Consider the following 14823-nt stretch of genomic DNA (forward strand, 5'->3'; position numbering starts at 1 on the left):
TGGGGGGAAATTTTATTCCCTCTCCTTTTCATTCACGAGTGCAAGCCCGACGTGGAGGTACTCGAAATGGAAAACGGGATGTTTACCTTTCAGGGAATGCGATGAACATGCGTTTACACAGTTGCCCATGTCAAATATGAACTCTTGCTCTTACTTATACGTACGTACAGATTAACGCTGCACACCATGTACTCTTTGATCAAACAATGACAATTTTTATCAAGCCACAGGTGGTGGCAAGTGACCTAATTTTTTGTTTTCCAACCACATACACAGCTTCCGATAACAGTAGGATAGTGGAAAAGAAACAAAAAAAATACCACCTGTGTCATAAGGTAGGAAAAAAAAATGTATTTTTAACCACATACCGATCATTTCATGTGGAAACACATCGATCAAAACACGTTGCGCAATGATAAGTTTTTTGGGGGCTTTATAGTTGAAATAACATCATGGGAAAAAAAAACTAAAAGGAATTCGAAATGGTAGCACTTGTGTTGATCATCTTATCCCGATGCGCAAATTTCAGGATCAATTTGCCACAAAAATGGCTAGCAACCCCCTTCCCCCCCTCGTCAGAGGACAAAAAGTACATCGAAAGGCACACGCGCGGATATATCTCTCTCTCTCCCTTTTCCTATTTTACCAAGCACCTACACTCGCGATAACTGTCGAAGATAATAGATCCCCCAATAATGCGCTCTCTCTCTCTCTCTCTCTCTCTCTCTGGGAAGTTGGAACTACGCTCTGGTGCCTTTGCGGGCGTCTATACCTATGTATGCATAACGATGGTGTACCCTCTCTTTTTTTTTTTTTTTTATACATATCTGTCTCTCGGGTGGCAGTGGACTGTGGGTATGGAGAAACGGTTCGGGGTGAGCGCTCGCCAGGAATCTCTCGCCCGAGCTTGCGCTTATTACATACACAACGTACGTAATGGCGATGATGTTGGGTAAAAGTCCTTCACGTGTGTCAGACGATATTATTTATACGCATATATGAAGGATCGGGGCCGCGGTTGGTTTTTCATATCGGGAGCAAGGATGCCGATGATGATTCGCGATGGATTTAGGAGATATGTACCTATATAAATATGCGTACCATTACGGTCGCGGTGGGCCTAAGCGCGCGATCGAAACGATAATACGCCTGTATGTATAGCGCGTTGCGAAAGCTATGATGATGATGATGAGTCGTTAGCGTATGGTCTCGGCTTTTTTTTTTTTGTTCTACGATTCACAAAGGGACTCTATGAGCATGAGCTGAAAAAAAAAAAAAAAACCAACATGAACTACTCGGTGGATTTTATTGTGGCAATAAGCCTTTGTCTCGGTTTGATGAGCAGTAGTTGGTTTTTATCGTGCTGTACTTTTTTTTTTTTTTTGGCGGAATCGATGCTGGCACGTTTTGAAGGTTTTACGGGTACAATCCTTGTATACAGGATTTTCATTGTTATTATAGGTCCATTTGTAGTTAGTTGCTGCTAGGTTGGTGTACAGAGAGGTAATTCAGCGTTAAGATAAGCAACTGTATATATTATTAGTGTGTACCTTGAATGAATGATTTAAGATGAATACTTAGCGTTTAAAGATGGTAAGAAATAGAAAAAGACAACGGAAAAATTACTCGCGCAACCCTTCAGTTTTTTTTTTTCATACGGTTACTTCGAGTTAATTTTTTCAATAAATTTTCGTTTGATTCGATTATTTGTATTTGAATCTTTCTTTTATAACGATCATAAAATCATTCATCCAAGATAAATTTAATTAATTTCTAATGTACAATGAAGTATACCTCTGTTCAATTGATAACATGACGTACTAAAGTATTCATTCAGACTATAATTTTATTACGGTGATGCTGAAAATTATAACGACACTTTCTTAATTTTCATACTTTAGCACATCAAATTGATAAATAATTAAACTAATTTTAAAAGTTATTTGAACTACAGGCAATAAATTTGAAAAAATCTCTGAACTTATCTAATTACGAGAAAAAAAAAACAAAAAAAAAAAAAAAAACCCAGCACAAATCAACCAAGTGATTCACGCACACAACAAAACTCGCGATCTAAGTGGGGCATGCAAATGCGCAAAGGAAAATGGGACTTTTGACAATAAAGGCTCGATTGACCGCAACTACCTACAGTATACATTATGTTTCAAAGGCTTCGAAATTAAATGCAAAAGCACGCACTACTTAACACTACAATGCAACCTGCAACTCCAAACTCGCGCGTTTTTTCTCACGCTGAGCTTTTAACTGTTCGACTTGTGTTACGAAACTACGCATGGCATGAAAAAAGAGCAAATGCAAAAAATCTTTTAAAAATAAATACGTTAAGGAACAAAGAAATTTAGATACGAAATCGGTAGTCGATCGGTCGTTAATTGCCGAGAAAAAAAAATCAACCAACTCGATAATGGTCCACCCAAGGACCCCTGATAAAACCTCGCCAATTTTCCACAAAAAGCAATTAAAAAAAAAAAAAAAAAAGGAGCTTACTTATATAACGATCTCCTGCCGATCGCAGACGCAAGCTCGTTAGGACAGGCACCACTGCGCGTTCTCTCATGAATGCCGGGGGTCGGGCGAACGAAAGAAAAAAGCCGATATCCTTCTTCCTTTATCTCGATTAGCTGAAAATAATCAAAAATCGAGCGAAAAATCGAAAAACACCCGTCACGACTCGATCGAGCCTCGCGCGCGCGACTCGCGCGTATCGTTCCACATTGCGTCAACAGTGTACAAGAGGCAACTGTAGGAGGCCCTGCCCGCCCAACGCGACCGGCACCCGTAATCTGACTGAGGTGCGCTCCGAAATCTCTCGCCTATCCTGAAGTAAACACCCACACGATGTGTGTTGCGCGCACTCGCGTAATGCGCGCGCGATGAGAGAGAGCTTGCAGGGGGGTATACAGTAATTATCATTATACATTTAGACGCAGAGACCATATTATATGCGTTGTATATATATTGTTCCGTAAAGGTGGGGTCCGGTAAAGCGCGCGTTATTCCGGCCTTGCTTGATCCTGTCGACGCGAGCGCGTTAATGTTGTTGTTTTTTCTTCGCCCTCCCCCCCCTTTTTTTTTTTCGTGCGAGGACCCGCGTATACACAAGTGTGCACAGGGGGGTCGTCCGGAAGTCGGTCTCATTGTGCTCGGTTTCCGCGCCAGCGTACCTACATCCGGGAAAACGCCGGGACTGACCTATACGCGCTTCAATGGGACACCACGCTATATATATGTGACTATACCGTGATGATGCATGCATGTATCGAGCCGGACCCTTGTGTGTAGCGTGTATGCAGATGTTTTTTTTTTTTTTTTTTTTTTTTTTTTACTACATCAGTCCACGCGTATGGTGTGTCCTTATGTATGAAGGGGGGACAGGAGGACTCGCGGCGCGGAACCACGGATTAGAGATTTCAGCATTACACCTGTGTGCTGCAGTGCTCGGCATGTATAGGTATTAGGTACATGCATACATGTGCAACAAATGGCACATGGGTACATGTACGTACGTGCCGAGTCACTGAAAAACACCTGTATAATGTACTTATCAAAGTGTCAGGCGCTGTGGTGTTGATTGTGGGGGAGCGAGTCTTTTTTTTTTTTTTTTCATTTCATTTTCGTTAGCTCTTTTTTTTTTTTTTTTTTGAGCGTGCCGTTACAGAGGGAGTATGGATGGTCGATATATGTCCGTATACGGGTGTATGGTAATTGAATGATTGGCCGAGGCGAGAATGAGAAATGAGGGTCATACCGGTCATGGGGAAGGGGCAGGTGGTGCGCGCCGGTGTTGAAACGAAATTATTGCGTTCATTGATTTTTGGGATTTAATTGTTTTGAGCTGAATTTTAACAATGGGGGGGGGGGGAGTTCCTGTTCGTTGCGTATTCAAAAGATGAGCCATCAACTGAATTAATTTGAAAAATTGGTTGCTTGGGCTAAAAGAATTATGTGCACGATGAGTTGGAAGATTATTAATTTTTTTTTCTCATCGTAAAATCATCAAATTTTTCGTAGATTTGGTTGTACGCTTAAACTCGTCTAATGGTCTTTTTATACAGTACTATCAACAGAAGTATAAAATCATTCCTGTGGATCCATTGAAAATGTTTTTTTTTTTCTCACAGTTCAATGTGTATTAGATAATGATCTTTTTTCCAATCTTCCTAAGCAAACTTTGATGATTAAATTGTTTTGCTATTTGCTATAAAAACTTTTTTTTCGTACTTTTTACGTTCTTTACTATCATGTACTATTTGTTTGTCCGTATTTTTTAAATCAATGGTAATTAAAATCGAACGGGTTGAATAATATGATTTATAAAATATTTTATTAGATCAGATGAGGTAATTATAAAAATGATTTACCAAAATTACACAGAAATCGTTGTTTGCGATAAATAGTATGTATGTACGTTTGATTCCACATGATTTGCTGAAGAGTATTCAACTTCAGTAGTGTAAAAATACTTTAAAAAATTTTTATTCAGATGATTTTTATGGTATCCAATTCTTATTTTTTTTTTTTCGATAGAAAACAAAGTGAATTTTTTCATACCGATTAAAAATATTCGAGCTTTTTTTTAATTCCTCGGAAGCATCATGATAACTTACATCAATCTATTCGAATTGTAATAATGTCATAAACAAGCTTATTAACCATTAACTTTGACCGTCTCAAGTTCATCCAACTTTCCGTTACAGTCTTAAAAGAGAAATTTACAATTTATTATCTTTTTAAAAAAATTTTTTTATTGGGATTAAATCCGCGCTCAGGGTTTCTAAAAACTTTTTGCTCATCACGAAAAATTTCGATACTATTAATAGGTACTCGATTCTTCATGTGTCACGTGAAAAATAAGCTCTCAAAAAACGCAACTTTCAAGTAGAGGACAAATTTTCCAAGCTATTGTATTGATTTATCTGATTATATTGCAACGTAACTTCGCTAGTTTTTCCGTTGAATAAAATTATTAATAATAAATATAGCCACATTCTTATAATACCGTGTTCTTACAGTACCTTAGTCTCATTTTGACTAGATAAAAATGTATGTATGTATGTGTACACATGTATTTAATTAACAATATATTTACATGTAGGTGAAAAACAGGTAAAGTAAAACAAAAAAAAAAATACGCTCGTATGGTCAAGGTATGATTTAATAATTAACCGTACATTGTTTTTGGAAATGACATTACTATTGTAGAATTTAAATGTCTAGGTTTTAGTTTCTGTAAGCTTTTTTAACTCTCTTACGTTGAAAACCGAGATAATATGAAAAATAATTTCATCCGGCAAACTTTTTAAGCTCATTGGCGTTAAAACACCTTCAAACACGTTGCTTGGAAAATTTCTTGCTATGTCCAACAACTGCCTCTTTTCGATAGCCTGATCAAGGCGGATTAAGATTGCATAATTGTAGTATAATAGAATTCTGTTATCTTCAAGTGACCGACGTAAATCAGTGCAAGCTTTAAGGTACTGTTCATTACTCAATAATGTAACAAACGATTTGAATGGCATTGTAATGATATCAAAGATGGATTTGTCATTGCCTAGTTTATCTTTTTTCAGTTCTTTCAGATCGACACTGCAAATGGAAAACGCCTTTGAGGCAAGCGGGTGTGATTCAAAAAAATTTATTTTTCTAAGAAATCCTGCGCTCGAATTATTTGAATGTAAACCAATGGCGTGATAAAAAAGTAATAAAAGCTGTATGAACAAAAAGGATTTGGTCTCATCGTGGAAGGAACTTTGAAATAAGCTATTCATCATTAAAGTATCTCCAAACTCCCAGAATAAGCATATTACGCTTAAATGATTCACGTAGTATCGTGTTTGATTAAAATCCCTTACATGTAAGTGCCTGTTAATAAAAATATTGTTTGATTACTAAAAACGTAATAAACATGTGAAATTATCGATTAACAATCTTACTGAATGAATTGTAAGCCAGCCTCCAACATCATTCTAATAATATTGTACAGGCCTTTGACAAACGCTATTTCCAGCGCTCTTTGAACACTTTTACAACAATTATTGCTGACCAAGTAAATGTAATTCATGTCAAGCAAGCGATCGACGAATTGCTCGTTACATAAATAAACGGCTACAATAGGTTCATGCAGCTTTGGCTCATTATTATAGGGTATGTCTAAAATAGAGAACACTTCAGTTTCACAAGGGTCGAGTGGCATCATCCCATGGATTTCTGTGATTTCCATTAGCAGTAAAGTTAGTAAATCTATGTCTAGTATATGCGCTGCAGCTAAGTAAAACGGTGTTTAGTCGAGAAAGATGTGGGCTTGCAAATCCGCTCCTGATAAAAATATTATAATTTCATTATTTGGTTCATATTATTGAGGACTATAGGAAGATTTCGATTTCTGTGGCACTGAGCTATAAACAAATATATTTAATTATTGGATAGTAGAAGACATCAATATTAGGCGCCACAGAAATCATTACAATTTTTTTCATCCAGGTGGTAATCCAATTGTAGTTGCAAACAGTAATGACTACGTCATTGAGTCTGATACTCAGTGTGCATCGAAATTTGGAATATTCCTAAGCAATAGGTCTTGTAACGTCGATTTCCTTTCGTAGCTGTGATTGTAATGTACACAACATTATGTCAATAAATGCAATGGAAAGATTATTTTATATTTTTACAAAAATACTTATCGAATAAAAATGTTTAAAAACTCTGACATTATAAGTATGGCTCTTCTTGTTTTTGATGTATTTCAATTAACAAAAATCAACACTAAACGTTACACTTAGTAAATACTTAAAATGATTATCGAATTTAACTTTTTGATAAAAACTCTTCCTCCAAAATCTACCTCCATAAGTATTAATATGTAGGAGGTCGATTATCGGGTAAAAGACAGATAGTAAACTTGCCGCAATTAGCAAAGACGATGTGAACTTTTTATTTTATACCTATAAAATTAATTGCGGCTGGTTTATAATCGATAACATGGCTCTACTGTGAGTTGTAATAATTTTTGGATCAGCGCCATCTAGCGTTGCGGATTTCTGAGCTAAAAAGTGGCCCTAATCTTTTGACTCACAGCATTGGCGCTTAGAGCCATTTAGCCAATTATAAACCAGCCGCAACTTATTTAGTAGCTATAAAATCAAAAAATAACAGTACATGTGTTTTTGGCGGCAAGTTAACAATACATTTTTTACCAAAAATTCGACCTCCCATGTATTTATACTTTTAAAGATTAATTTTCGAGTGAAAATAGATTGTTGACTTGCCGCCAAAAACACATGTACTGTTATTTTTTGATTTTATAGCTACAGTATGAGTTGCGGCTGGTTTATAATTAGTTAAATGGCTCTAAGCTCCAATGCTGAGGGTCAAAAGTTTGGGGCCACTTTTTAGTTCAAAAATCTGCAACGCTAGATGGCGCTGATCAAAATAATTATTATTTTACTACTCACAGTAGAGCCATTTAATCAATTGTAAACCAGCCGCAATCAATCTTACAGGTATAAAATAAAAAGTTAACATCGTTTGTGCTGATTGCGGCAAGTTTACTATCTACCTTTTACCCGAAAATCTACCTTCTAAAGAAATTTGGATCATTAAAATACTTAATGCTTATTGTTGGCCAAGATATACTTATTAATTGCTTGTAGCAGCAGAGAAGAAATCAGGTTTATCTCTTACTGGAGTACAAAATCATAAATGTAAGGGTGTGTCTCCAAAAAAATTTTGTACATTGACATATTCTCCTTTTTCTAATAGATTATTAATCTTTGTTTCATCTTTTTGGCACAGTAACTTCAGGATAGTGCATGTTCCTTTTTTAAAATGATGCGGCTCGGTCATCATGTAAGATATCAAAGCTTTAAACGAAAAGTGCCCATGAGAATCCATTTCGCTTGCGTGCCTCAGTACAGAGTCAATGAGCTCCTGCTGACCTGACTTACATGCTTGGAACAAAGATTTGTCAACGACAGCACACTTTGCACTATTACACATATAAATCAATATAATGTGAATTGGAGAATGTTAATTTATGAAATGAAAATTCTGACGTCCTACCCATAAGTCAGGAGGAGCTGTGCCTGATTTCATTTGGTTTCAAAAATGATTGTATGTAATGGTGTATAATACCCATAAATTACAATGTTGGGATTGGCATTGTAATCTAGGAGCAGCTTTATCAACTCGGAATCTCAACCACACAACACTGCGTCGCCCAAAGCAGTATGATGTTCTACATCTAAAAGATTTGGATCAGCTTTGTGTTTAAGAAGAACCTTCACTCCATTAATCTAAAAAATAGAATGTAAAAAATTTGTATTGCCCAACTTATTTAATAAAAGAAAATTTTACCTGATTTTTTTTAACTGCCAAGTGTAGTGGCGATCCATACCAAGCCCCTATTCCTCGCTTATTCACATCTGCTCTATAATCGATGAGCAGCTGTAATATTGGCAATCTGTCGTCAGCTGGTGTAGGAGTAGCTGTAGCAACGTGAATATAGACCAATTGTAGCGGGTTTGCAAAGTTTTGATTATAATCATTTACGGAAGACGGATCCCTGAGAGTTAGATGACAGAATTAAAATAAAAAAGGGGCAAAGTCAATAAAAAGTTTATAAGAAAAAAATTACTCTCGTAATATTATATGAACTTGTACAACTTCCCCAGAACAAACTGCTTCGTGAATAGATTTTTTTGTCTCGTTTTCCATAACTAATGTTTTTTTTTACATCGAAAATCTTTCATAATTGGTGTGAAATCTTCAAAGTATAGATGATCATTTTATTTCAGTTTATACATGCGAAGTATGTGTTTCTGTAAAAAACACGCACACTCATTGTTGATATTGCATAGCAAAGTATGTTTTAGAAGATCAAACTGCAGCGTTGTAATGAATAATATTATGAATCATTGTGGATAGAATAGTCATATATAAAAATAAATACTTGAAATGTAAATACTAATACGCCGTACAGTATTAACTTTAAGTGAAAATTTATATACAGGAGGTAGACCTTCAGGTAAAAAAATAGACAGTAAACTTGCCGCAATTAGCACAGACGATGTTAACTTTTTATTTCATACCTATAAAATTAATTGCGGCTGGTTTATAATCGATAACATGGCTCTACTGTGAGTTGTACTAATTTTTGGATCAGCGCCATCTAGCGTTGCGGATTTCTGAGCTAAAAAGTGGCCCTAATCTTTTGACTTACAGCATTGGCGCTTAGAGCCATTTAGCCAATTATAAACCAGCCGCAACTTATTTAGTAGCTATAAAATCAAAAAATAACAGTACATGTGTTTTTGGCGGCAAGTTAACAATACATTTTCTACCAAAAATTCGACCTCCCATGTATTTATACTTTTAAAGATTAATTTTCGAGTGAAAATAGATTGTTAACTTGCCGCCAAAAACACATGTACTGTTATTTTTTGATTTTATAGCTACAGTACGAGTTGCGGCTGGTTTATAATTAATTAAATGGCTCTAAGCGCAAATGCTGTGGGTCAAAAGTTTAGGGCCACTTTTTAGTTCAAAAATCCGCAACGCTAGATGGCGCTGATCCAAATAATTATTACTATAGAGCCATGCAATCGATCATAAACCAGCCGCAACTAATGTGTTAGATAGACAATAAAAAGTTGACAATTACTGTGCTGTTTGCGGCAAGTTTACATATAACCTTTTAATAATCATTTCAAGTATTTGCTAAGTGTAACGTTTAGTGTTGATTTTTGTTAATTGAAATACATCAAAAACAAGAAGAGCCATACTTATAATGTCAGAGTTTTTAAACATTTTTCTTCGATAAGTTTTTTTGTAAAAATATAAAATCATCTTTCCATTGCATTTATTGACATAATGTTGTGTACATTACAATCACAGCTACGAAAAAAAAATCGAAGTTGCCAGACCTATTGCTTAGGAATATTCCAAATTTCGATGCACACTGAGTATCAGACTCAATAACGTAGTTATTACTGTTTGCAACTACAATTGGATTACCACCTGCATGAAAAAAATTGAAACAATATATTAAACGTGGCATATGGTTTTACAAAATTTACTTACTAAAATCAATTTTGCCTGGCTTTAAAAATAATGTACCCTTTGTGACTTTTTGTACAATTATTTTAACACAACCGAGTTTGACTAAAATCTGTAATAATTAAGTTTTTAAGTATTAGAGATGACAAGTTTGATCACATTTGAATACTTTTAACTTTTAAGCAAGTAAGCTCGGGGCCTTCTTACTTAGTCTTATGTTTAACCTAGACTGGATACACCTGCCTCTTGAGCATCTCCAGATAAATATTTACATGATAAAATATTCGAAACACCATACCTCTATTAATTCTCTAATGTTATACGGTTGCAATGCTGGTGAGAACCGATTTTGTACTCTAGTAAGAGATAAACCTGATTTCTTCTCTGCTGCTACGAGCAATTAATAAGTTTATCTTGGCCAACAATAAGCATTAAGTATTTTAATGATCCAAATTTCTTTAGAAGGTAGATTTTCGGATAAAAGATAGATAGTAAACTTGCCGCAATTAGCACAGACGATGTTATCTTTTTATTTTATACCTGTAAGATTAATTGCGGCTGGTTTACAATCGATTAAATGGCTCTACTGTGAGTAGTAAAATAATAATTATTTTGATCAGCGCCATCTAGCGTTGCGGATTTTTGAACTAAAAAGTGGCCCTAAAATTTTGACTCACAGCATTGGCGCTTAGAGCCATTTAACTAGTTATAAACCAGCCGCAACTCATACTGTAGCTATAAAATCAAAAAATAACAATACATGTGTTTTTGGCGGCAAGTTAACAATACATTTTTACTCGAAAATTTATCTTTAAAAGTATAAATACGTGGGAGGTCAAATTTTTGGTAGAAAATGTATTGTTAACTTGCCGCCAAAAACACATGTACTGTTATTTTTTGATTTTATAGCTACGAAACAAGTTGCGGCTGGTTTATAATTAGCTAAATGGCTCCAAGCGCCAATGCTGTGAGTCAAAAGATTAGGGCCACTTTTTAGTTCAAAAATCCGCAACGCTAGATGGCGCTGATCCAAAAATTATTACAACTCACAGTAGAGCCATGTTATCGATTATAAACCAGCCGCAATTAATCTTATAAGTATAAAATAAAAAGTTAACATCGTCTGTGCTAATTGCGGCAAGTTTACTGTCTGTTTTTTTATCTGAAGGTCTACCTCCTATATATAAATTTTCACTTAAAGTTAATACTGTACGGCGTATTAGCATTTACATTTCAAGTATTTATTTTTATATATGACTATTCTATCCACAATGATTCATAATATTATTCATTACAACGCTGCAGTTTGATCTTCTAAAATATACTTTGCTATACCGAGGTTGGTATATCATACACACAGTCAAGTCCTGGCAGAGTGCAAATTTAATGTAGATTGTAAGAGAGTAGAGGGTGGAGAGTGTGTATCAGGTGTGTATAGTGTACCTGTGTTCCTACAAGCCACCTGCAGGCTGCAGGTGCATCTGGTGCATACTCCCGTATTGCTACTACTAGTACTACTCTGCTGCTGATGTACATATATATACTATATTACAATACAGTGTACAGCTTTGGAAGGCTGTAGCCTGAACGACGTTCAGTGAACAGTGAACGTTGGGTTGAAGGCTGGAAGTGCTAGAACTTTGAATCCGACTATTGCAGCTCAATAATTAGTGATTAGTCGTCGATAGTGTAACTCCAGGATACATAAAGATCGTCCTTCTACGGGGGAAGCTAACGGCATACACAAAGAGAGTTTACCAACATTGGTGTGACCATTAGGAAGTGCAGCGGTTGGTTTGGGTGTGCGTCGTCCAGTGCTCCAAAAAGGTGAAAAAAACGAAGTGCAAGGAGAAAAAAAGCTCCAAAGAGAAGACGCTGCAACTCCGAATGTGGCTGCCCCCACGATTGATTTCGAGTAATTGTTTTTATTGATTTTCTCGAGGCATGCTCCACACCCCTATACCTACCTACATAATCCTCGAGTCGACCTATTTTATTATTACTCACTTCCCCATTCGTAAACAAGTTGGCTTAACCACACTGTACAATGGGCTTTCTAAACTCGTCCAAGCGTTGTTTTCTCTTCGTTTGCATACGTGTGTAACGTCAGCACGTCAAACTACTTATTTTTCTAATCTTGTATGGGCTAATGTCTTGGGTTTCATTGAAACAGAGTCTCTAGAAAACAAACGCCCTTGTTGAGTCCAGGTATACGTTGTTGTTGCATGAGATTCAGTGTTTTGTAAATGTTAAAAGTGATGGAAGAACTCGAGGGTGTTATTTGGATGGTGAACAGGCACCTTACATAGTTTGTTTGATTGCAGGATCACCTGGGAAGAGTTATTTCTAAGGGATTAGTGTGAAGCAGTCAAAATGACGTTGAACACAGGTAAGACTTTGTTTATTTTTTGAGAAACTTAGCATCAAGTACTTGTCAAAGTTCAAAATCTTATTTCATAGCTTACTAGTTTATAGAAATAATTATGTTGTCAGTACAAAATCAGCTCATGATTGTAATATACTATTCTAGGTAGAAATCATTCTCCAAAAGTGTTAATGACCATAATAATAAAATTGATTGACATAAAATTAAGTTTTATTCACTGGCAGTACAGTTTATTGAAAATCTACATTAAGATAGATCCAAAATTTGTTTGCTTTTTCCCTATATCAAGTAATTTTCAATCTGCAGATATCTCAACAGCTCTGCACTTGCTGGAGCATGTGCATGAGCGAGTGGAGGACTGCGATGACCCAAAGTTGCAGCTACACACAAGCCAGGATTTGCAGTCATTGATCTCCCTGCTCGAAGATCCTGTATTCCGTAGTATTGTTACAATACAAGATTCCCTGGCAGAGCTGAACAATCAGCTTGCCCAACATCCATCTATTTTACCTGGTGACTTTGATATCAGTCTTGGAGGACAACTAGAACTATCTGTTCCCAATACACCTGTTCAGCCTGTTGGACAAGGAATTTATACTAATCCATATCAAGAGAGTGATGTTGATGATCAAAGAGTTTCAATGGCACAAATGCTGCATAGCAGTAGTGAAGATACTAGTGCACAGGTAGTTGAATCATAATTTATTTTTTAAGAAAGTTAAAAAATAGCTGGCAAATATTCTTTCTTTTCAGGTTACAAGTCCTAGTTTAACTTCAGAAGTGATTGGGATGCCTCCAATAATGACTCCAACGTATGCTATAGAATTCCAAAAAGTTATTGAAACTGCAGCCAAAGGCCGACAAATTTTTACGATTCAAGTATAACATATTTTATAAATTATCGTTATTCTAAAAAATAACCAACTTTTGCTGCATTTCTGTATGATTATTATGGTTTTAGCTTTTCAAATCAGAAGGGACAAGTCTTGGATTCAGTGTTGTTGGATTGCAAAACGAAGATCGCGGTGAATTGGGAATCTTTTTACAAGAAATTCAACCAAATGGAATCGCAGGAAGGTAAGATAACTATTATAAATGGGTACAATATGCAGATTTAATAAGCAACTTATTACTTGGCAAGTAAAATGGTGCATTTTTCTACGAAAGTATTGTAAAACTATTATTGTGATGCAACATGTTAAACAGACGTTTGTGTTTGTATACAGTTTTACCTTTACCAATTGAGTAGGAAATTAATGAAAAATACATCGAAAAACGTATGTTATGTAAGGGTAATTGAAGATTATTGTAAAGATTTTCACAGTAGTAGATGAACTTTGAATTTTCCACTTTGATTGAAACCCTTGCTTGATATGGTTAGGTTTCTTTGTATTGCCATGCTGTAATTTAATAAGTCCTATTCAAACCAGAAAGTCCCCTACAAGAAGAATAGTTATTTTTTTATTATTATTTTTTTTTTTTTATATAATTTACTTCAGGTAATAGTTGATGCAATCTAAATGCATGCAAAATTTTTCGTTTTGTGTTATTTTGCATACAACGTTTATGTTTATTATTTCCAGCTGTATATTTAGCTACTCGTTTTAAAAAGTACCAATCAAAATAGTTGTAATAATTTTATAGTTTGAAACCACAGTGCAGATACTTGAGTGACTGCAAAAAGAATGCGAGAATTCATTGATGTAATATACCTCTAATCTTTTCAAATGCTGAAAAGAAATTCAGGTAATGCACCGATCTCTATTATTAACTGCTGTACATTTCTAGTGAACGCATTTCCCGCAATCGGTATTAGCTAATCAAGTGCTCTGTGTATGTCTGTTTTCGTAAGATCATTACACTTGCCTGTCAACAAAAAGATGTAGCCTAGTTTTGGGCAAGCATTTAAAAAAACTCGTGTACACCATCATGGTAAAATTATACCTGAAAGCTTACTGCGGGCGCTTTACGTGCTACTCGTAAAAGAATACATCCCTCGCGTTTTACGCAGAGGAAACGAGTATACAAACTGAGAGAAAAGCAGGACGTCGCGTGTTTTAGCGAAAAAATAAAAAGACGTACACGCGAAAGAGGCGCCTCGTGAAATACGTCAACGAGTCAACCCTCCCATCTCTCTTCCTACAATGAAAAATCCAGTGCGAGTGCATGCGTCCGCAAATTATCGATTTTCCGCTCTCTCCCTCTTTTTTTTTGTTCACTCGAGAGTGTCCTTTTTGTCGGGTGCAGGTGTCGTACGTGTACCATTTTTCCTCTGGCTCTTCCACTGCAAGCCGAGTTTTTTTCTCTCTCTCTCTCTCATTTTCTTCTAACGCGAACAAACAAGCGTGATTACTACGAAGCGA

The 14823-nt window shown here is 35.9% G+C and overlaps 1 protein-coding gene across 3 annotated transcripts in view; it reads left to right on the forward strand.

The window, feature by feature from the left end:
- The first annotated feature begins 11315 nt into the window (after positions 1-11315).
- The window catches only part of LOC106639270 (patj homolog), a 49401-nt gene continuing 45893 nt past the window's right edge, over positions 11316-14823 (forward strand). For all 3 annotated transcript variants that reach the window (XM_089590917.1, XM_089590918.1, XM_089590916.1), the window contains exons 1-5: positions 11316-11989; positions 12399-12463; positions 12767-13146; positions 13214-13339; positions 13422-13537. In XM_089590917.1, the coding sequence (XP_089447043.1) occupies positions 12448-12463; positions 12767-13146; positions 13214-13339; positions 13422-13537 (638 nt within the window). In that variant the 5' untranslated portion in view covers positions 11316-11989; positions 12399-12447. The remainder of the gene's footprint in view (positions 11990-12398; positions 12464-12766; positions 13147-13213; positions 13340-13421; positions 13538-14823) is intronic.

This window comes from Copidosoma floridanum, unplaced genomic scaffold (genome assembly GCF_036245765.1).
Source record: "Copidosoma floridanum isolate Cflo_tuat_1 unplaced genomic scaffold, Cflo_Japanese_pri ptg000013l, whole genome shotgun sequence".
NCBI lineage: Eukaryota > Metazoa > Arthropoda > Insecta > Hymenoptera > Encyrtidae > Copidosoma > Copidosoma floridanum.